At 39.3% G+C, this 25,459-nt stretch overlaps 1 protein-coding gene across 2 annotated transcripts in view; it reads right to left on the bottom strand.

Annotated features, from left to right (window-relative positions):
- LOC106873906 (DIS3-like exonuclease 2) overlaps positions 1-25,459 on the bottom strand; it is an 86,815-nt gene that overhangs the window by 21,050 nt on the left and 40,306 nt on the right. For both annotated transcript variants that reach the window (XM_014921435.3, XM_014921436.3), the window contains 9 exons: positions 21,057-21,107; positions 19,132-19,185; positions 17,988-18,089; positions 16,968-17,209; positions 8,587-8,716; positions 6,471-6,609; positions 4,173-4,260; positions 3,173-3,272; positions 1,062-1,221 (listed from right to left, as the gene is read on the bottom strand). In XM_014921435.3, coding sequence (XP_014776921.1) covers positions 1,062-1,221; positions 3,173-3,272; positions 4,173-4,260; positions 6,471-6,609; positions 8,587-8,716; positions 16,968-17,209; positions 17,988-18,089; positions 19,132-19,185; positions 21,057-21,107 — 1,066 coding nt within the window. The remainder of the gene's footprint in view (positions 1-1,061; positions 1,222-3,172; positions 3,273-4,172; positions 4,261-6,470; positions 6,610-8,586; positions 8,717-16,967; positions 17,210-17,987; positions 18,090-19,131; positions 19,186-21,056; positions 21,108-25,459) is intronic.

The following is a 25,459-nucleotide window of genomic DNA, read 5'->3' as shown; positions in this document are numbered from 1 at the left end:
CGATGAGGACGTCCTGCAAACCCTGGTGGAATAAAATCCCATCGTTAACTGTTGAGGAACTAGTAGAGAGGCTTGGATTTGGTCATTCGACCATTCATTGACACCTGTGTGCCATTGGAAAAGTCAGCAAATTGGGTGAATGGGCTCCTCACAAACTTTCTAAGTCTAATTGTGTGCAGAGAGTGAATGTGTACTCTTTGCTGTCATGTCTCACGAATGAACCTTTTTGGACCGAATAGTGACTGCTGATGAGAAATGGGCTCTCTATAAAAATGTCAAGCACCAAAGACCATGAGTAGGGAAAGGAGAAACACCAGCACTCCAGGCTAAAGAAAGTCTTTATCCACATAAGGTGTTGTTATCTGTTTGGTTGGATATGAAAGGTTTAGTCTACATTGAACTTTTAAACCCAAACCAACTGATAACAAAAGGAGATCTACTGCAAGTAGCTTGAGTGGTTTAAGTCAGTGCTAGAAGGAAAATGACCATCTTTGGTTTCAAGACAAAAGGTGTTCTTCCATCAGGATAATGCTCAGCCACATACAGCAAGGATGACATTCCAGAAGCTGGAGCAGTTTGAATGGAGAAATGATGCCCCACCCACCATATTCACTGGACATTGACCAATCTGATTATCATTTATTCTGCAGTCTTCAAAATCATTTAGATGGAAAAAATATGAATTTTGTAGATGAAGTCAGAATGGTACTGGAGGAGTATTTTTTGTCACGGACAAGTGAATTTTGGAAGAGGGGCCTTGCAAGTCTACCAGATAGATGGAAAAGCATTGTAGAAAATGAAGGAGAGTATATTTTAGATTAAAAAAGAACTTTGTTTATCTTAATTTTGAAAGATAAAAGAAGTATAAAAAAAACGCATTATTTACGGGATGATCCAATACTTGCATAGAAAAAGAGAGAGAGAGAAAGCATGTGTTTGTGTGTATGTAGAAATAGAGAGAGAAAAAGAATTTGTATGCATGCATATAGGGAGGGGGGATGCTTGAGGGTGCATGCTCACTCAGGTGTATGTTGAACAATAGAAATCACAGAAAACCTTACCTTCCTCTAGTATTTCACAAGATACAGCATCATCTAAATCCCGTGCTGACGCTGGATCTATTGTAAATATACACTGTTTAGTCAAATCTCGTCTATTACTGTATTCTTCTTTCGGCACTGTCCATGGTGTGCTGCAGTCTATTGGTAAAGAATCTGTGACCTATAAATAGAAACCAATACATTTACTTCCATATATATGTGGCAGGAACAGTTAGCAACTGAACCTGGATCACTATGTCCAATGCAAGGAAAATAACTCAAGAATACGACTGTGATTTCACTAGAACACCACCAATGTCATAATAAAATGTGGCCAATCAAGACTTCATGTGGAACTAGATATAACAATTATTTCATCTTTGGCATGTTTTTTCTGAGCAAGACCATCACTATATATTCAGCACATTTTAGCACCACCAACAGATGGCAAATGGCAGACACCAGAGCAGACACAAAAACAATGGATGGATTGCAACCACAACACACAATGATCAGCCAACATCAGGACAGTGACTACTATCATATCTGGTCCAAGACCAATATGTACCGAATCATCTTGGTGTTTGGCATTTGTAGTAATGACAAATTTTTTTTTTATGATAAAAATAAATGGGTCTTTTTTTAATCAAAAATCTCAAACAGATTTCAGTGTTCTTTGTAGTAACATACATACACACACATATTTATGTAGGAATATCATTTTATGAAGCAATATTATTTTTATGTAGCATACATTCATTTTTCTACCCTACCTTGGGTGGGGATAGTCTTTGCATATTTGCCGTGTAACTGTTGAAGCTATTGTTCTTACATCTGGATGAAGTTTGTAAAGTTAAATTAGCCAATTCTACAGTTGGTATGAAAGCAACATGCGATTAACTAAGAAAACTAAGATGGATATTAGGAAAGACAAACAGTTAAGTAGCTTAGCTTTAATAAGGAATTTCTTCATTCTGATGAAAGACATGGTATTATACTCACTTTCCCTTTCTTCTCAGCAGATTCTGTTACACACTAACCTCAAATTTTCAATATTTATTGCCCTTCTCAGCCTCAAGAGCCTTATTCTCAGTCCTATCTTTTCCAGCCAAAATGCCTTTCTACATGAATTAAGACCAACATTCTTTTCACCTTATCTGAGTATAAACAAAATTCTAAATCAGTCTTGGGGAAAACTGCAGCCAGTAGGACTTTCTGAATGGCTTAACAAGAAATTAGTTTGAATTGTTTTAGTAGTGTGGCTCATCGTCAGATGAGCCATGTTTCATATGGCCTACTTGTTAAAAAGGTTGCCCATGTCTGTTCCAGACCTCAGTATAGTTGACAACGTCTAGTTGTATACATCAGTATTTCTCAAACTTTTCTCAACCATCACCACTTTTACATATATGGGTGGTTGCCTGAGTGGTGCAAATGTTGTCATCTGCCAAGAGTAGGGAATCACTATTACAATGTATCCTCCCACAGGATGATGATTATGTATCTACAATAGATATATCATCATCGTCATCATCATCATTATTATTGTTGTTTTAATGCTCACTTTTCCATGGGTTGCATAGAAGATATTGTTGTAGATTTTTCCTTCAGATGCTCTTCTTGTTGCTTTGCAATGATAGGAAGAGCCGACATTGAAGGATCAAAAAGCAACGTCGCTGCAAACGCTTGGCTGCCACAAGCCAGTTATCTCTGTGGTAACTTTTCTGACAACCTTTACCAGTTTCCAAGCAATATTTCCCTATGGCCCCATATGTTTTCAAAGAAAATTAGAAATGAATGACATTCATTTACAACAATCACATGACATCAAGACAAGGACACACACACACACATGATGGGCTTCTTTTAGTTTTGTGTTTACAATGTTTACAAAGTCCACTCACAAAGCTTTGGTTGGCTCAGAGCTATAGAAGACATTTGCCCAAAGTGCCATGCAGTGGGATGAAACCTGAAACCATGTGGTTGGGACACAAACTTCTTAACCACACAACCACATCTGCACTTGTAAAATATGTTTGTTATTTTACAGATACCAGTAAAATGAAAGAAGAGAATCAGAAAAGCCCATAGAAACAAATATTGAAAATATTTCAAATCAGTTTTAGATTTACCGAATCAGGAAATTCACTCTCATCAATGTCATTCTCTATGAGAATTCCTTTCGTCTCAGTTTCAATGTCTCCTGATTCTCCAAGGCATTGTAAAAGACTCCTGAAAGAAGAAAATATATATATTGAATATCAACATTTCTAAAACACTACGAATAACTGTCATTAATATAAGTGAAATGATTCCGTTGTCACCATTGTGATTGTTGTTGTGTAACCCCTGGATAGCTCCAACTGAGCAAACCTATGGCACAAAAGTGACTGATCGAACATCTTTGTGCGAACTGTAGATCGTCTATTGTTCCATGTGTGGCATGCCTCTACCTAGTTGAGCACCATACTGCTCACTTTTGGTATGAGACATGATTATCAGCTGTTAATGAAGGAGTTTAATTACTTATCAATCTTGATAATCTTGATACTAGTGAAACAGTTAATTAACATTTGTACATGCTTGTGCCACATAAAAAGCACTAAGTCCACTCTGTTACATTTAAACTTCAATGCAAAATCATTCTACATAGAATGACCTTTGTGATTATCATAGAGACAAAATAGATTCAATTACAACAAGAACACTCAGAGAGCGCAAACCACTGCCAAGGCAACACCAACGATTAGCCTGAGATGATTTTTAAAATGAGAATATCTGAAATAAACTCGACTGCTCTCACAAACGAAAATACTAAAAATGAACCTGACCACTCTCAAAAATTAAGTAAAGAAACCAGAAAAATAATCCAGAATCCTTGTCCAGTACCAGATTGATCCCAAAATCTAATCAGTTCGTGCCAGTCATGAGGCCAAACATCCCTGAAAGTTTCATCTGAATCCATCCAGCAGTTCTTGTGATATCTTGTCCACGGACAAACAAACTGAAAACAATACCTCAGCCTTCGCTAAGGTAGAGATAATAACTAATGTGCATTTTAACTTCTTTTTAAAACTAATTTCTCCTGAGTAATATTTCACATGTAAGACTTATATAAATGAAAACACTTACCCTTGCGTCAGGGTTCCAGAAGCATTTTGATTGAGAATTTTGGCAACAAACAGTACTCTAGAAAAGTCTTCTGGACGTTGTAAATATTCTAAAATAAAAAAAAAGAGTTGATTGAAATTGATAATTAACACTGATTGGTTTAAAGTTTGATTTAAAAAAAAAATTATTTATGAAATTTAAGTGAAGTTTTCATTAACACAAAATTAATATAATGCTTGGAATTTCAAGAAGTTATAAGTTTGTGACTTCTCAAGGAAAAATGGTAGAATCAATAAGATTCTGAACAACTACTTTACAATACAAGATGTTCTGGAAATGATTTTCAACCTTGACTGAATAAGGAATTGAAAAATCACTCCAACATATCCTAAAAAATTCTATAAATGATTCATCTACAGAATTACTGGAAGTTATCTTTAACAAATGGTGTTACAATTATTGTTTTTTTCTTTTATATCCTTATTTCTCTTTAAATATATATATTATATTACTGGCTCTAAGTTCAAAATATCGCAATTATCATTCAGTTAAATATATATATATATATATATACTAGAGGAGAAGTTTCAACTATCAGAACTAGAGGAGAAGTTTCAGGTGTGGAAGCAAGGTCTAGAACTGAAGGGCCTTAGAGTCAACCTAGCTAAAACCAAAATCCTAATAAGTAGGAAGGTAGATAAAACACAAACCCCTTCAGGTAGATGGCCCTGCTCAGTATGTAGAAAAGGAGTAGGTAGTAACTCTATAAGATGTACCCGGTGCAAGCTATGGACACATAAGAGGTGCAGCAACATCAAAGGCAGGTTAACTAGCAAGTTAGTTTTTGTTTGTGGCAGATGTTCAGGTGCAATAAAGACTGCAAACAAACAGGAAACAACTTCTATCTCATTCCAGGGTGAAAAACTAGAGGTAGTCGATAGCTTCCGCTATCTGGGCGACCAAGTTAGTAGTGGGGGTGGGTGCGCTGAAAGTGTAGCTGCTAGAATAAGAATAGCCTGGGCAAAGTTTAGAGAGCTCTTACCCCTGCTGGCGACAAAGGGACTCTCACTCAGAGTAAAAGGCAGACTGTATGACGCATGCGTACGAACAACCATGCTACATGGCAGTGAAACATGGGCTGTAACTGCTGAGGACATACGTAAGCTCGCAAGGAATGAAGCCAGTATGCTCCGTTGGATGTGTAATGTCAATGTGAATACCCGTCAGAGTGTAAGTATCTTGAGAGAAAAGCTGAACATTAGAAGCATCAGTTGTGGCGTGCAAGAGAGACGATTGCGCTGGTATGGACATGTGGTGAGAATGGAGGAGGATAGCTGCGTGAAAAAGTGCCACACCCTAACAGTTGAGGGAACCCGTGGAAGAGGTAGGCCCAGGAAGACCTGGGCTGAGGTGGTGAGGCAAGACCTTCGTACATTGGGCCTCACCGAGGCGATGACTACGGACCGAGACCTTTGGAAATGGGCTGTGCGTGAGAAGACCCGGCAAGCCAAGTAAGATCGTTGCCAGTGCCCCTGGACTGGTTCTTGTGCGGGTGGCACATGAGATGCACCATTTTGAGCGTGGCCGTTGCCAGTACCGCCTGACTGGCTCCTGTAGGATTTTCGAGCGAGATCGTTGCCAGTGCCCCTGGACTGGCTTGTGCGGGTGGCACATAAAAGACACCATTTCGAGCATGGCCGTTTTCGTGCGGGTGACACGTAAAAGCACCCACTACACTCTCTGAGTGGTTGGCGTTAGGAAGGGCATCCAGCTGTAGAAACTCTGCCAAATCAGACTGGAGCCTGGTGTTGCCATCCGGTTTCACCAGTCCTCAGTCAAATCGTCCAACCCATGCTAGCATGGAAAGCGGACGTTAAACGATGATGATGATGATGATGATATATATATTTATATATAAACCTATGTTGATACAAATGTATTTAAAGAATAAAAGATAGTAATGTCTTCAAAGTTTGAAGAAAATTAACTGGTGTAGCTGTATGATTTAGTTCACTTCGCAACGGAAACTGTGAGGAAACCCATCGTGTCTGTGTGCATGCGTATATGTATATATACGTGTGTATGTCTACATCAGCAAGGTGGTGTAAAGTAGTAAACCCGGCTATATTTATGCCCAACTGAGTCACCTTACACCAATGATAACTATTTTGTATCTAACAGTAAATATCAAATAAATACCCACATTCTCAAGTTGATATAAATGACTAAAAGTCTTGAAAGTGGTGCCCTAGTTTGGCCACAGTCCAATAACTGAAACCAGTGCAAAAAAAAAAAAAAAGTAAATAAAGAAGAATTTACCTTTAGGACATTCCAAAAGTGGAACAGATAATCTTGGAATTCGAGAATCAATTGGATTAAAGCGAACACATTTATTATTTGCCAGGCCAAGATGGCCAATACATTTACGAGGATGTTTTTCTTCCAGAACTAACAATACCTGTGGAGTAAATAAAAAAAAAAATTTACCAAAACAACTTATTTTTTTTGCCCGAATTTGTGTTGGGCTGCATCTGACCTACAATAAATTTTAATGGTACAACAGTTATTCTATACCAAAAATTTTTATGCAGTCACACATAAATAGACATATTCTTCATTTTTATGTGAAGTTATATATAAAAACAGTTGGACATTAAATTGAAAGCTCACTCAATACATTTCAGTAGAGTGACATATTGGGCAATTTTGGGGGAGGGGGCCAGTCGATTAGACCAACCCCAGTATGCAACTAGTACTTAATTTATCGACCCCGAAAGGATGAAAGGCAAAGTCAACCTCGGCGGATTTTGAACTCAGAACGTAAAGAAAGACGAAATGCTGCTAAGCATTTCGCTTGGCGTGCTAACGTTTCTGCCAGCTCGCCACCTTATATTTATTAAAATATTACAAGCTGATAGTGACTGTGAAGTTTTGGCTTCCTAGCCATTATCAGACACAACAGTGTTGATTGGCAGAATCATTAGAGCATCAGACAAAATACCTTCAAGAATTTAAGTTCCAGCCTTTTTAGATTCTGAGTTTAAATTCAATCCTGCTAAGAACAATTTTACCTTTTGTCCATTTGGAGACTGTAAAATACAATAGCAATGAAGTACAGGGATTGATTTAATCAACTGATGCTGGCATTTTACAGGGTTCTCCAAGCAAAAGACTACAGTTGAGAACTCTGAATGAATCTTCTGAATGCTTCTTGCATTTTGAGGGTGGAAAACCCCCAAGGGCCATAGCGTTCATGTGATGAGCAGTAACTTCAAGTATTATTAACTTTGAAAAGTTTAACAATGGAAGAAAACCACACGAATCCTATTGAAAGTGTTAAATGGTGCATTTTATCATTGAGTGCAATGCAAGTCATCAAAAGAAGAGGTAATAACTGCTTCTTCACATCTTATGCTGCAAGACATAAGTAATGAACTTTGCAAGACATCTGTAATGCAAGACATCTGTAATGAACTTTGAGATTTTGAAAATTTGTCACATTGGCTAAGTGAACCTCATTTATAGCTACAATAGCCATCACTACCAAAACTTGTAGGCATACAAAAGTAGGAGTATCATTTTCTAAATCACAATGCTCCATGAATTGGTGAAGTGAGTGTCTTTGGTTTCTGTAACAGAGAATGAGAGACTAATCTTCACTTGGGCAGGATACTAGCTCAGCACAACTAGATTTTCCCAGTGGTAGACATAATTTGTCACCAAATTTAACAACACCACCTGAGTACCTTTAGTAGAGTCCACTCTGCTGCAAACATTCAAATCATGTTTCATGTCAGAGAATAACTTCCTCTCTTCATTTCATTGGGCATGGAGGCCATGAAAAACATCAAAGGCAATGCTCTTCCTCTTCTGATAAAACCATTAAAAAATTCCAACAAATTATTTCTTAATTCTGCAGGAATGCTGCTGATTATAGTTATACTGCTAGTGGTACCTACTTACAGCCAGGTGGACTTAACTGTTGACAGCTGATGATCACAAACACATGCATGGATGATGACAATACAGTATAAAATTACTGCATCAGTAAGTGGAAGTACTAAACAACTGATGAATACTTTGTTAGCTTGCACTAGTAGTAAGTTCACATCTCAAAGAATTTCAAAGAGGAAACAGACATCTCCTTTCCTGAAACCAAATTACAGAATCCCCACTAAATGGGTGTCTCCAGCGAGGAAAGATTCAGCAATTAATTAGTTCTCTTTGTCATTCTTGCACAGGAGATATCGACTGACTTACAGATATGACTTAGTACCAACTTGCTGAGCTGGTCAGAGAATACTTCTTTGACATATCCTCACACTATTAATTAATCAGTATTATCAATAATTTAAAATCCATATTAAATTTGAACTAAGCAATTAAAATATCTATTTTGATGCATGCATTCTGACTTTTAATACTGTATCATTACCTTCCCAGTACGCTGAATATACATATCCACACTCTTCCGATCTTCTAACACTCGCTGCAAGTTAACATCCTGGTTCAAATCCCCAATAGACGTGTATTTTTTCCCTGGTAGATCTTTCTTTTGAGGAGTCCTAAAAAAATATGAATGAAAATCAAATTAAAAAATTAGCTGTCACTTTAGAAGTGGGCAAGACTCGATACCTTGTTTCATGCTTTCACTAATTGCTTTAAGTGTCCATGGAACAGATAGACACCTTCTTGATTCACTGGAACATTGAAGAAGTGACAGCTAGGGATGGGGGTGAGAGAGAGAGAGAGAGAGAGAGAGAGAGAGAGTGAGAGAGAGAGAGAGAGTGAGAGAGAGGGGGGGAGAGTGCTGCACCTGCAGTCTGTTGGTATTCATTTACGGCTGAGTAAGCTGGAGCAATATGAAATGAAGTGACTTCCTCAAGGACACAACATGTTGTGTCCTGTACATAAATCAAACCCATAATCATGATTGTCAGTCTAACACTAGGCTGGAGCCTGGTGTTGCCATCCGGTTTCACCAGTCCTCAGTCAAATCGTCCAACCCATGCTAGCATGGAAAGCGGACGTTAAACGATGATGATGATGATGATGATGATGATTGTATTAATAAATAAAAATATAAATATAAGAATATAAAATATAACAACACCTTTACCATACGATTTTAATTAGCACCTATTTCATTCGATTTACTACACTGAAATTCATCGTTTTCTCTGAGTGGATATACTTCCTAATAATGGCTATCAGCTTTGGATTTCATTTTGAAAGATAGTATATTCATGAAACGATTGTAAGATCTCTCAAATCTTTTTAAATGATCATAGCTATACTTTATATTTATTAATCCAATATTGTTTATATTATGGACGTATCACTGCTGTGATTTTTATGATATAATTTTTCCTACTTTTACTCTCATCATCATCATCATCATCATCATCATCATCATCGTTTAACGTCCGCTTTCCATGCTAGCATGGGTTGGACGATTTGACTGAGGACTGGTGAAACCGGATGGCAACACCAGGCTCCAGTCTGATTTGGCAGAGTTTCTACAGCTGGATGCCCTTCCTAACGCCAACCACTCAGAGAGTGTAGTGGGTGCTTTTACGTGTCACCCGCACGAAAACGGCCACGCTCGAAATGGTGTCTTTTATGTGCCACCCGCACAAGCCAGTCCAGGGGCACTGGCAACGATCTCGCTCGAAAATCCTACAGGAGCCAGTCAGGCGGTACTGGCAACGGCCACGCTCAAAATGGTGCATCTCATGTGCCACCCGCACAAGAACCAGTCCAGGGGCACTGGCAACGATCTTACTTGGCTTGCCGGGTCTTCTCACGCACAGCCCATTTCCAAAGGTCTCGGTCCGTAGTCATCGCCTCGGTGAGGCCCAATGTACGAAGGTCTTGCCTCACCACCTCAGCCCAGGTCTTCCTGGGCCTACCTCTTCCACGGGTTCCCTCAACTGTTAGGGTGTGGCACTTTTTCACGCAGCTATCCTCCTCCATTCTCACCACATGTCCATACCAGCGCAATCGTCTCTCTTGCACGCCACAACTGATGCTTCTAATGTTCAGCTTTTCTCTCAAGATACTTACACTCTGACGGGTATTCACATTGACATTACACATCCAACGGAGCATACTGGCTTCATTCCTTGCGAGCTTACGTATGTCCTCAGCAGTTACAGCCCATGTTTCACTGCCATGTAGCATGGTTGTTCGTACGCATGCGTCATACAGTCTGCCTTTTACTCTGAGTGAGAGTCCCTTTGTCGCCAGCAGGGGTAAGAGCTCTCTAAACTTTGCCCAGGCTATTCTTATTCTAGCAGCTACACTTTCAGCGCACCCACCCCCACTACTAACTTGGTCGCCCAGATAGCGGAAGCTATCGACTACCTCTAGTTTTTCACCCTGGAATGAGATAGAAGTTGTTTCCTGTTTGTTTGCAGTCTTTATTGCACCTGAACATCTGCCACAAACAAAAACTAACTTGCTAGTTAACCTGCCTTTGATGTTGCTGCACCTCTTATGTGTCCATAGCTTGCACCGGGTACATCTTATAGAGTTACTACCTACTCCTTTTCTACATACTGAGCAGGGCCATCTACCTGAAGGGGTTTGTGTTTTATCTACCTTCCTACTTATTAGGATTTTGGTTTTAGCTAGGTTGACTCTAAGGCCCTTCAATTCTAGACCTTGCTTCCACACCTGAAACTTCTCCTCTAGTTCTGATAGTGACTCCGCAATTAGGGCAAGGTCATCAGCATAGAGGAGCTCCCAGGGGCAACCTGTCTTGAACTCCTCTGTGATTGCCTGGAGGACTATGGTAAATAATAGGGGGCTGAGGACGGAACCTTGGTGGACCCCTACCTCTACCCGGAATTCATTGCTGTACTCATTTCCAACCCTCACCTTACTGGCCGCATCTCTGTACATGGCTCGCACAGCTCTCACTAGCCATTCTTCTATCCCAAGTTTCCTCATTGACCACCAGATAAGGGATCGGGGGACCCTGTCAAAGGCTTTCTCCATGTCAACGAAAGCCAGGTACAGAGGTTTATCCTTGGCTAGGTATTTCTCTTGCAACTGTCTCACTAGAAATAAGGCATCAGTAGTGCTTTTACCTGGCACGAACCCAAACTGCATCTCATCTAAATTGATTCGCTCCCTAATTAGTTGGGCTATGACCCTCTCTGTAACTTTCATAACCTGATCTAACAGCTTGATGCCTCTGTAATTATTTGTATCTAAAGCGTCCCCTTTACCTTTGTAGCAGTTGACTATGATGCTGCTACACCAGTCATAGGGTATGACTCCTTCGTGTATCACCTGGTTCGTAATACGGGTGACTAGGCTATAGCCAACACTGCCAGATATTTTGAGCATCTCTGCAGTGATTCCTGATGGGCCGGGGGCTTTCCCGGTCTTCATACTCTTAATTGCTTTATCTACCCTGGTACTATCAACTCGGATAGCTGGTCCCTCTATTGGGTCGACATAAGGCAGGCTCTCTTTCTCCCATTCATTCTCTTTATTAAGCAATCTATCGTAGTGGCATCTCCAGACCTCTTTCTTTGCATCCTCATTTAATGCAAGCGTACCATCATCCATGCGAACACATTTCTCTCCTACAACATCACTATTCTCTCTCCTACACTGTCTTGCAACCCGAAATACCTCGAGTCTTTGGTCCTCACGGCGCAGAACATTGGCAAATCTTTCCTTATCTGCTTCCCCTCTGGCTAAATAAACCTGTCGCCTAGCCTCCCTTCTGGCACATTGGTACAATTCCCTGCTACCACCGTTCTTCCAGTCCTTCCAAGCTTGTTTCTTTTGTCTAATAGCCCTGTCTACCTCCTTGTTCCACCACCACGTTACTCTGGGTTGGGAGGGGACCTTACACCACCCACAAATCTGGTCGGTGGCTTTCAACAGGTTGTCCCGCAGAAATCTCCAATTGTCTTCCACGTTGTATGATGCTATATCCCCTTCTATTTCGTTAAATGCTTCAAGTAACTTGTCTCTAAGTCTCTGTCCGTTTGCAGGGTCTTTAAGCTTCCACACCCTTCTTCTCCAAGCCTGTCTAATTCTGGGCACCCATTTTGCCTTGATCCCAAAGTCGCTAACTACTAATCTATGTTGTGGGGTACATTCTTCGCCAGGGTAGGTTTTGGCATTTATAAGCCGCCCTCTTTCCCTATTTCTGGCGAGGATGTAGTCGATTTGGCTAGAGTGTCTGCCGGAGCGGTAGGTGACTAGGTGACTGGCAGGTTTCCTGAAGTTGGTATTGCAGACCATAAGATTGGTTGCATCACAGAACTCCAGCAGTCTGGTTCCCTCCTCGTTGCGGGAACCGAAGCCATAGCCTCCATGTATGCCATGGAAGCCCCCAGCACGACGTCCGACATGACCGTTGAAGTCTCCAGCCACAAAGAGAAGGTCCCTGTCACTCGTCGACGAGGTAGTTTGCAAGAGGGTGTCATAGAATTGGTCTTTCAGACCATCTGGTAGCCCAGGTTGAGGTGCATAGGCTGAGATGACAGTAGCTAATCTATGATGAAGCACTAGTCTGATCTTAAGTACTCTGTCACTTACTCTAACGACCTCGATTACCTTATCCACCCATTTCTCCGCTAGAAGTATTCCTACGCCCCCGACCCCGTCAGTGTTCCCTGCCCAGAAAATCTTGTACCTGTGTTCTTTGCCTGTGAGGAACCTTGCAGAACCTCCTCTCCATCTTACTTCCTGGATGCAGCACATATCTACGCATCTCCGTTCAAGCATCTCAACAATTTCACCAGATCTACCTTTCAGCGTGCCGACGTTGAGAGTGCCAATCCTAACAGTATGGGTGTTGGGGGTGTGGGCCTGTAGCCTGGGAAGAGGAAAAGCAGTGTCGTGTACCTGAAAAGAAAACTTGCAATTGGAAGAATTCATAAGCAAAACATTACCTACAACCTGCAAACATTTCTCAACCTTAATGCGCTACCCAAAGGTAGGGGAGAGGATGGCCAAGGCCACTAGATGGGTTCCGGGAGACAGCCGAGGTTGACAGGATGACAAAGGGATGAACTTCCGGTGGAGGGGGCGGGATGACAGAGGAATGAACTTCCGGTGGAGGGGGTGGGATGACAGAGGAATGAACTTCCGGTGGAGGGGGTGGGATGACAGAGGAATGAACTTCCGGTGGAGGGGTGGGATGACAGAGGAATGAACTTCCGGTGGAGGGGGTGGGATGACAGAGGAATGAACTTCCGGTGGAGGGGTGGGATGACAGAGGAATGAACTTCCGGTGGAGGGGGTGGGATGACAGAGGAATGAACTTCCGGTGGAGGGGGCGGGATGACAGAGAAATGAAACTTCCGGTGGAGGGGGTGGGATGACAGAGGGATGACAGAGAAATGAAACTTCCGGTGGAGGGGGTGGGATGACAGAGGGATGACAGACGAATGAACTTCCGGTGGAGGGGGTGGGAGGGCGGGTTACCGCCAGCGAGTAGAGAGGGCTCTTAATTGTAGATTTTAAATATTTGAGAGACAACAATGCATAAATCGTAATTTTTTAAAAGAGCAATGAATTCTGGGTGATTAGAATATAACGTAGCATGAATTTAGGAAGCTTAGAAAATGAATAAGCATGAATTTAAGACAACTGAATTCAATTGAATTTCATGGAGAGAAACAAGAAAGCGCAGAGTAGAGAGGGCTCTTAATTGTAGATTTTAAATATTTGAGAGACAACAATGCATAAATCGTAATTTTTTAAAAGAGCAATGAATTCTGGGTGATTAGAATATAACGTAGCATGAATTTAGGAAGCTTAGAAAATGAATAAGCATGAATTTAAGACAACTGAATTCAATTGAATTTCATGGAGAGAAACAAGAAAGCGCAGAGTAGAGAGGGCTCTTAATTGTAGATTTTAAATATTTGAGAGACAACAATGCATAAATCGTAATTTTTTAAAAGAGCAATGAATTCTGGGTGATTAGAATATAACGTAGCATGAATTTAGGAAGCTTAGAAAATGAATAAGCATGAATTTAAGACAACTGAATTCAATTGAATTTCATGGAGAGAAACAAGAAAGCGCAGAGTAGAGAGGGCTCTTAATTGTAGATTTTAAATATTTGAGAGACAACAATGCATAAATCGTAATTTTTTAAAAGAGCAATGAATTCTGGGTGATTAGAATATAACGTAGCATGAATTTAGGAAGCTTAGAAAATGAATAAGCATGAATTTAAGACAACTGAATTCAATTGAATTTCATGGAGAGAAACAAGAAAGCGCAGAGTAGAGAGGGCTCTTAATTGTAGATTTTAAATATTTGAGAGACAACAATGCATAAATCGTAATTTTTTAAAAGAGCAATGAATTCTGGGTGATTAGAATATAACGTAGCATGAATTTAGGAAGCTTAGAAAATGAATAAGCATGAATTTAAGACAACTGAATTCAATTGAATTTCATGGAGAGAAACAAGAAAGCGCAGAGTAGAGAGGGCTCTTAATTGTAGATTTTAAATATTTGAGAGACAACAATGCATAAATCGTAATTTTTTAAAAGAGCAATGAATTCTGGGTGATTAGAATATAACGTAGCATGAATTTAGGAAGCTTAGAAAATGAATAAGCATGAATTTAAGACAACTGAATTCAATTGAATTTCATGGAGAGAAACAAGAAAGCGCAGAGTAGAGAGGGCTCTTAATTGTAGATTTTAAATATTTGAGAGACAACAATGCATAAATCGTAATTTTTTAAAAGAGCAATGAATTCTGGGTGATTAGAATATAACGTAGCATGAATTTAGGAAGCTTAGAAAATGAATAAGCATGAATTTAAGACAACAACTGAATTCAATTGAATTTCATGGAGAGAAACAAGAAAGCGCAAGGTATTGAGATGTTTGAGGCCGTAAATAAATAAAAATCTCTATCTTATCTGCATCTTGGGTATTTCGTCGTAGTACGTCAGCGAGATAATTTAGAATGGGTTTCTCATTTATATATAGCCAGAACCTGAAGACCTTAAAGGAAAAACTACGAAGGGGGAGAGAGAGGATGGAGGGGTAGACAGAGGCATGGCGGGAGAAAAGATCATCATCATCATCATCATATATATATATAAAGAGAGAGAGAGAGAGAGAGAGAGGGAGAGGGGGGACCAGTCAAGCAGCACATCACGCTGTAATTCTTGGGCTGAGAAATCAACACTTAAAAGCCATAATTTTAAGGAGCGATAAGAATTTTTGAATAAAGGAAAATGGGTAGTGGTGGTGGGTAGGTACCGCCAGCGAGTAGAGAGGGCTCTTAATTGTAGATTTTAAATATTTGAGAGACAACAATGCATAAATCGTAATTTTTTAAAAGAGCAATGAATTCTGGGTGATTAGAATATAACGTAGCATGAATTTAGGAAGCTTAGAAAATGAATAAGCATGAATTTAAGACAACTGAATTCAATTGAATTTCATGGAGAGAAACAAGAAAGCGCAAGGTATTGAGATGTTTGAGGCCGTAAATAAATAAAAATCTCTATCTTATCTGCATCTTGGGTATTTCGTCGTAGTACGTCAGCGAGATAATTTAGAATGGGTTTCTCATTTATATATAGCCAGAACCTGAAGACCTTAAAGGAAAAACTACGAAGGGGGAGAGAGAGGATGGAGGGGTAGACAGAGGCATGGCGGGAGAAAAGATCATCATCATCATCATCATATATATATATAAAGAGAGAGAGAGAGAGAGAGAGAGGGAGAGGGGGGACCAGTCAAGCAGCACATCACGCTATATATATATATATATATATATATATATATATATATCTAAAACATGTTACTAATTGTCGTGAAAAATTATATTAATGCAAAAATATATTATTCACTGAAGATAACTGATTATCGTTGAAATGTTAATATTTTAGATTAGGAAACTGATAAGAATATGAAGTCTTCATCATGAAGTCTACTGAGACCGGGAAATTGGGCAGCAATCAATTTATAAGTAAACGCAATGGAAACAAAGATGTCTAAAATCTGCAGCCAAGTCTTACAGGAATGTGGTTTGGATCTAGATTTTAAAAAAGCAGAAAGAAAAAAACTAAGGAGTATCACATGTCCAATAATTGAGATGTATTCTTTTATATTTTACTTGTTTCAGTCATTAAACTGTGGCCATGCTGGGGCACCACCTTGAAGAATTTATAGTTGAATGAATGGACTAATACTTATTTTTGTTTTTTTAAGCCTGGTCTCCATCAGTCTCTTTTGCTGAACTGTTAAGTTACATGAACATAAACACACCAACGCTGGTTGTCAAGTGGTGGTGGGGGACCAACACAGACACGCACACACATATATATTTATATATGATGTGACAGCATTCTTTCAGTTTCCTTCTACCAAATCCATTCACAAGATTTTCATTGGTCCAAGGCTGTAGTAGAAGAATCTTGCCCAAGGTACCATGCAGTGGGACAGAACCCAGAACCATGTAGTTGAAAAGCAAACTTCTTAACACACAGCTATGCCTGTGCCTATATTGTAGATTGTTAAATACCTACGGTATGTTAGAATCTTCAACCCATCAGCATTTAAACCAGCCACATCTAGCCCAAATACTATACCTGTTTTATGTTCAAATTGACCATATTCAGCCTCTCACACCTACCCTACAATGTCACATTAAAAATAAACAAGTACATCATCAAAATCTCAATGCAAAAATGATGCATGAGTAATTCAAAACAGTGTGGATAAATAAACATTACATTTGATACGGTAATCTGAATTCTAAAGGATTAAGTTATCACTGAAGAAAGAAGATCTCTGATTGAAATATTACCTTTTAAGATTAGCATCCACACTGGCATTAGCTCTGCTCTCATTTGAAGCTTCTTGACAAGTGACTGGTTGCAGGTCTTTGTTCAACAGAGCTTGTGGTGAGCCACAGCTAGAAACTGCAGCAGGTTTTGCATCTTTGACAGCTGGGTCGTCTGTTATGCTGGTGTTAGCAAGGAGCTGTTCAATACCGTCATTATCATCAGACTCTGATGTAAAATTTGAATCCATTTCTTTCTTATTTACCTTCAAAATAAATAAATAAATAGTCTTTAATTCAGTATCACACAACAAATCCTCCTCATCATCATCATCATCATCACCACCATCATCATCATTTAACATCCATTTTCCATGCTGATATGGGTTGGACAGTTTGGCAGGAGCTGCACCAGGCTCCAATTGTCTGTTTTGGCACGGTTTCAATGGTTGGATGCCCTTCCTAACGTCTACCCCTTTACAGAGTGTACTGAATGCATTTTATATAGTACCATCACCAGTGCTTTATATGTGGTACCAGTATGGGTGTTTTATACGTGGAACCAGCATGGGTGCTGGCAGATACTGGTGTCATGCAAATGGCACCGTGCCGGTGGCATCTAAAAGCACCCATTACACTCTCGGAGTGGTTGGCATTAGGAAGGGCATTTAGCTGTAGAAAACCATGCCAAATCAGACTGGTGCCTGGCGCAGCCTTCCAGCATGCCAGCATGGATAACGGACATTAAATGATGATGATGATGACTGGCAAAGATGCTTTTTACATGGCACCAGTATAGGTGCTTTTTACGAGGCACCAGAATGAGTACTAAGGATGTTACACAATTAGTTACAAATGTCTGAACTTTACAGAAGTATATTGCAGAGAACATTAATCTCTTTGTTACTAACCTACCTAGCGGGATGCCACTTTGTTTTCTATGATAAAAATTATCAAACTGACTCCATGATGGAATCCCACCCCCACCTCAAACCACTAAAATATAAAAGATAACAAATGATGATGATCATTAAAGAGAATTACCTTCCATTTAGTTTTGTCATTGATGAGAACAAGGACGAGGTCTCCATTAAGAGCTGAGTTACGATTCTTTGTGCCACAGATGTAGATATCAGAGTGTCCATCCTAAAGAAATTGGTTTAAAGAGAATGAAATAACAATGTTTTAATTTTTCAAGTAATATGCACAGATTGATTGAAGAACATATTTTCAGGCATGTCTTTAAAATCACTAGGATTTACTTTTGTTATTTACTACTGCACATATCCCTCCTATATGTCCATATTTAACTTAAGAAAACAGAAAAATTATAGCCATCATATAGAAGAAAGCCTTCTCACTCTCGATCCAGCAGAATACTGAGCATGTGGCAGCTGGAGGATGAGTGGGATGTATTAGCACTCAGCTGGTACTCATTTCAACTGTGTAATGTGAAATGAAATAATCTTTGTAGGCTCTCTCAAATAAATGGACTCAATGTCATAGACATTTAGCTTGCATTTTTATACACAGTGTTTGTAAAGATATCATAATTAGCGACAGACATAAATGAAGCTCTGAGTCTGAGGCAGAAAGATAGGGAAGAGTGATTAGTGATAGACCTAGAAATGATGCACAAAATGTGTGGCCAGTGGAAGAGAGAGCCGAAGCTTTGAGTGGGTATAGTACACAGTTTGCTAGTTCAGAAGAATAAAAGACATTATGTTTGTAGTGAAGACATAATGCATGATAGTTGAGTCTATACAGATTCATGAAGGCACTGCAGGATATATACTTTACCATTTTGAACAGTGTTAGCACTGTAGAAATGACAAACATTCTGTTGGCTGAATGCACCAAGTTCACTTTCTTAAATTGTGGAAAGCTTTTGCAATGGACTGCCATCCTTATCGCTTATCTACTTAATATTATGGAATCTATAGAGAAGAACCAACTTTATGGATGTCTGTGACTCAGGTTTAGCTTAAAACGACATTCTACATGCCACAGTCAACTGAGTAAGGAATAGATTCTAAATCTTCTGAGGACAATACTGGTAACATTGGTTGGGTATTATTTTAAAATTGGTGCTAAACATTGGGGTCTATGAGCCTTTGAGGGATTTTGTAGAGGTTTCTGTTAATATTTGACAAAAATAAACTAAAATGAAAGAAAGAAATAAACTCACTGGGTGTGGTACATAGCAATCTTTGTAGTCCTTAGGGTTGATTCGAATTTCACCCTGAAGGAGGAGAAATTGAAAAAAATTAGTGAGAAAAAGGATAAATAAGAAAGGATAAATAAGACAAAGAATAGTTTTCTATACTTTGATGTAATGATTAACAAGATAAATGTTTAAAATAAACCTTGAGTAATACAGGTAAGGAGTTGGGTAAAATATGTATGATGATATCAATGAATGAAAACAAAGAGAGAAGATATATTACCTTACATAGGGTGTTTAAAGATTTTATAATATTTCAGGAAAAAATTCCCCTTTTCAAATGGAACAAAGAAAATAAAGAGTTCAGAGAGAGGTGTTGTTATTAGCAGGCCCTCCGAGTGTAAATTACTATAATTACTATAACTGGGTTAGTCCACATTACTCTGTAAGGAGCATAGGGCTGGTTTCCTGGCTTCTCTAGCATATATATTCCTCTCTGGATGGGATGCTGGTTCATAGCAGGATTACTCATTTTTACCAACTGAGAAGACTGGAGCAATATGATATGGACTGTTTTGCTCAAGGACACAGTGCATTGGTTGGTCCAGGAATTTAAGCCACAGTCTTACAATCACAAGTCCAACACCTTAACAACTAAGCCATGTGCCCCCAATTACTATAAATTATAAATTATTTTGATTATCATTGTCATTAATGGATTGGAAGAATTGTAAGTATTGGGTAAAATGCCTTGTGGCATTTAGTTATGGTTCTTTACATTCTGAATTAAAATCCTGTCAGAATCATCAGTTTTTCATGAAATAAATCACTCATCAAGTATTAAAAGGTCTGAAAGCAAACTTAACAAAGAGCAAAATTTTAGTGAGCTTGAAAGTAGACAGGACCTTGCAGCCATCAGGGAAATAGCCATAGTAGAAGATACTTTCTCAATGTGTCACACAGTGGGACTGAACCCAAACCCATATAGTTGCAAAACAAACTTCTTAACCGCACAACCACCCCCACCTCATTCCCCACTCTATACATGTGTGTGTGTGTGTGTGTGTGTATATATATATATATATATATATATATATATATATACATTTTTTTTTTACTGTGCTGGTTTTTTGTCAAGCAGCATTAATTTTTACAATTCTATAAAAAATAATAATTATAAGCTTAAAGCTTATAAGCAATCACCGTGCAATGACTAAAGACAGTAGTCTAATAAATGGGGCATATAAGCCCTCGATGGAAAAAAGTAGGTTTTCCCATGTGGGACTCAAACCCATACCTCTTTGTTTTCATGACAAGTATGCTTATATATCATCATTTTAAAGCCCACTTTCCATGCTCACACAGGTCAGGCAGAATTCATCAAGACAGATTTTTTACAGTCAAATGCCCTTTCCCACATAACCAAACATGTTTATATGGAAGACTGAAAATGAATGGCACTGCTTGTATGATGGTAGCACTTGTTTACAGCTATTATACAATGTCAAGACAAAAAAGACACAAACACGCATGCATGCATGCCCACACAGGCACACATACACACAATGGGCTTTTTCCAGTTTCCATCAACCAAATCCACCCATAAAGCTTGGGGCTGTAATATATGATACTTGCCCAAGGTGTCCTGCAATGGAATTGACCACAAGACCACATGGTTGGCAAGCAAATTTCTTAACTACAAAGCCATACCTGCACAGAAGTGTGGAATAAAATGTATAAAGAATTCAGGACACAATAACAAACCCTCGCAACATGATGGTTAATCTTACATAAGGACCACCGTGTGAGCAACAGCTTTCACAATGTGCAAAGGCTTGGCATTTTCTGAAACCCTTTTAACATCATTGCTGCTATAGGAAACACACAATACTAAAACACTGTGCGGAAAATAGAATTATGATAAATAGATTTGAAAGGAAAATTCTTACTATTATTAGGTTGGGATTATTTTTAACTTGTTCTTCGATGTCTTCGATTTTCTGAAAAAAAAAAAACCAAATGTTTATAAAAAAAAATTTGACGAAATTTCAATAGTCATTCTATAAATAAATATATACAGATTCACACATACATATATATAAATATCTACGCATATATATAAATACATACATGCTTTATACACACAGCATTCATATGCATATATACATATATGTGTTATGTGTATATGTATGGACATGTATATGTGTGTATATGTGTCGCCATGACTGATTGCTAAATCCACAAGTTTTTCATTCTCTCTCTGTTTATTTCCTCATATTCCATTGAAGAGCATAGGCCCGAAATGTAAAAGACTTTCTCACTTTCCTAGGCATCAAACTAATATACCTGCTTGTTCATACACCTGTCTTCGTCTTTTGTTTTTCTGTAAATTTCAACTATATATATATGTGTGTGTGTGTGTGTGTGTGTGTACAGACAAAATGATAGATGTTATTTCTAATTTAGGTGCAGCCAGCAATTTTGAAGGAAGGGGTCAGTTGATGCTACTGACCCCAGTACTAACAAATACTGCACTTATATATTTTTTCTTCCTTTTCATGTTTTGCACACCTTTCCCTCTTTACTTCCTATCTTTCTATCTACATTTCTATTTATCCATCTGCCCTCTCTTTCTCTTTGCTTATCTTTCTATTACCTCCCCCTGTCTACTTTTGTTTCCCTTCTTCTTCACACATTCCTTTTTTCATATCTGTATTTTTGTCTCTAACTTTCTATCTACTCCTCTCTGCATTTCCTCTATTCCTATTCTATCTTCTCTCTGTATAACCATTCTCTTTCTCCCACTCTCTACCCACAATTACCCTTTCTTTCTCTCACTTCCCCCATCCTCAAATGATCATCCTGTTTCTAAAACATTTTGGTCATTTCATTTTTTTTAGCTCCTGTATAAAATTTTTAATTTACTGTCAGCTCAGGGTTTGCCTATTCTTTTACTTGTTTCAGTCATTAGATTATGGCCATACTAGAGCACCACCTTGGAGAATTTTTGCAGAATGAATCAACCCCACTCCAATGCTTATTTGCAAGTCTGGTACTTATTACATTGATCTCTTTTGCCAAACCGCTAATTTATGGGGACGTAAACTGACCAACATTGGTTGTCAAGCGATGGCGGGGGGACAAACACAGACACACACACACACATATATATATACATACATACGATGGGCTTTTATCAGTTTCCATCTACCAAATCCATTCACAAGGCTTTGGTTGGCCTGAGGCTATAGTAGAAGACACTTGCCCAAGGTGCCACACAGTGGGACTGAACCCGGAACCATGTGGTTGGGAAGCAAGCTTTTTACCACACAGCCACTCCTGCGCCTAAGATGTATATATGGAACGATGATGATGATGATGATGATGATGATGATATATATATATATATATATATATATATATATGTGATGGACTCTCCTGTTGTTAGACGACGTATGAGAGTTTGACAATTTCTTACTGAACAACCACAAAGATGATTTGTTTATAGTGATCAAATGTTTGTGTAGACATAAACTCATAACCTCCATCAGATCGACATTACCTGTACAGGTGCAATGAGTGCCACATGTCAGATGTTGAAATGATTGCAGAGCAACATGAAATGAAGTGCTTTGCTCAAGAACACCTGGGCTGGGAATTGAATCCACAATCTCACAATCGTGAGTGCTACACTAAGCCATATATATATATTGTCCCACCCATGCCAGTATGGAAGGCAGACGTTAAACGATGATGACAATAGATACATACACACATACATGTATATCTTTTACTTGTTTCAGTCATTAGACTGCAGCCATGCTGGGGCAATGCTTTGAAGTATTTTTAGTTGAATGTATTTACCCCAGGACTAATTTTTTAAAGCCTAGTACTTATTCTATTACTTTCTTTTGCTGAACCACTAGGTTACGAGGATATAAAGACACCAGCACCAGTTGTCAAGAGTGATCGGGAGACAAACACAGACACACACACATCATCATCATCGTTTAACGTCCACTTTCCATGCTGGCATGGGTTGGACAGTTTGACTGAGGACTGGCAAGCCAGAGGGCTGCACCAGGCTCCAATCTGATCTGGCAAGGTTTCTACAGCTGGATGCCCTTCCTAACACCAACCACTTTGAGAGTGTAGTGGACACTTTTTATGTGCCACTGGCAGAAGGGTCAGTCAGGCAGTACTGGCATCGACAACGCTTGAATGGTGCTTTTTACATGCCAGCGGCACGGGAGCTAGTCAGGCAGTACTGACATCAACCAGGCTTGAATGGGGCTTTTTATGTGCCAGCGGCATAAGAGCCAGTCATGCGGCACTGGCAATGATCACGCTTGAATGGTGCTTTTTACGTGCCACGGGCATGGGAGCCAGTCAGGCAGCACTGGCAACGACCCACGCTCGAATGGTGCTTCTTACGTGCCACCGGCAAAGGGGCCAGTCAGGCGGTACTGGCAACGACCACACAATACACACACACACACACACACATATATATACAATGGGCTTTTTTCAATTTCCATCTACCAAATCCACTCACAAGGCTTTGGTTGGCCTGAGGCTATAGTAGAAGACACTTGCCCAAGGTATCATGCAGTGGGACTAAACCTGGTACCATGTGGTTGGGAAGCAAACTTCTTACCACACACACACACACATATACATTTACTGTGTGTGTGTGTGTGCGTGTGTGTGTGTGTGTATGACACAAAAACATCATAGCCATGTGAAGGTTTAATAGATAAATGCATAATCATGTAGTCAGGTGTATATAGTAGTTTAAAACCACCTGATATTTATGTCAGTAGAGCTGATGAAAAGCATTACAAATGTGCTTTGCTGTCAGTAACATACAGAAATACTGAAATAGTAAGGACACAAATATTTTCAATTTGCTATGGCAGAGTTTCTACAGCTGGATGCCCTTCCTAACGCCAACCACTCAGAGAGTGTAGTGGGTGCTTTTACGTGTCACCCGCACAAAAACGGCCACGCTCAAAATGGTGTCTTTTATGTGCCACCCGCACAAGCCAGTCCAGGGGCACTGGCAACGATCTTACTTGGCTTGCCGGGTCTTCTCACGCACAGCACATTTCCAAAGGTCTCGGTCAGTAGTCATCGCCTCGGTGAGGCCCAATGTACGAGGTCTTGCCTCACCACCTCAGCCCAGGTCTTCCTGGGCCTACCTCTTCCACGGGTTCCCTCAACTGTTAGGGTGTGGCACTTTTTCACGCAGCTATCCTCATCCATTCTCACCACATGTCCATACCAGCGCAATCGTCTCTCTTGCACACCACAACTGATGCTTCTAATGTTCAGCTTTTCTCTCAAGATACTTACACTCTGACGGGTATTCACATTGATATTACACATCCAACGGAGCATACTGGCTTCATTCCTTGCGAGCTTACGTATGTCCTCAGCAGTTACAGCCCATGTTTCACTGCCATGTAGCATGGCTGTTCGTACGCATGCGTCATACAGTCTGCCTTTTACTCTGAGTGAGAGTCCCTTTGTCGCCAGCAGGGGTAAGAGCTCTCTAAACTTTGCCCAGGCTATTCTTATTCTATATATATATATATATATATATGTATGTATATATATATTATGTATATGCATGCATGCATGTATGTATAAATGTGTGTATGTATGCATGAATGCACATGTATGCATGTGTGTATGTATGCATGTATGTATGCATGTGTGCATGCATATATGCATGTATGCATGCATATATGTATGCATACAAGTATGTATGTATATATGTATGTATCTTTTAACTTGTTTCAGTCATCGGACAGCAACCATGCTGGGACCTTGAATTGATGCCAGAACTTATTTTTAAAATTCTGGTTCTTATTCCATTGGTCTCTTTTACTGAGCTGCTGAATTATGTAGACATAAACAAACCAGCACCAATTGTCAAGCTGTAGTTGGGGGACAAACAAAGATACACTCATACATATATATATATATATATATATATATATACATACATACATACATACATACATATATATATATATATATATATATATATATATATATGTATCTATGTATGTATATATATATATATAACTATGATGGACTTCTTTCAGTTTCCATCTAGCAAATCCACTCACAAAGTTTTGATTGGTCTGGGACTATAGTAGAAAACACTTTCCCAAGGGTGCCACACAGTGGGACTGAACCCAAAACCATGTGGTTGAGAAACAAAAGCCATTTTAGAGCTCAAGGAATACAGATGAGATAAAACCATTTTCAGCAGAAACAAAAGTAAACAAATAAATAAAATTGAATCCTTCATTAATCTTAAGGATAACAAAGTGAACTTCAG

The sequence above is a fragment of the Octopus bimaculoides genome, chromosome 3, assembly GCF_046866305.1.
Source record: "Octopus bimaculoides isolate indiv1 chromosome 3, ASM4686630v1, whole genome shotgun sequence".
NCBI lineage: Eukaryota > Metazoa > Mollusca > Cephalopoda > Octopoda > Octopodidae > Octopus > Octopus bimaculoides.
This window is presented reverse-complemented; position numbering and strand designations above follow the sequence as displayed.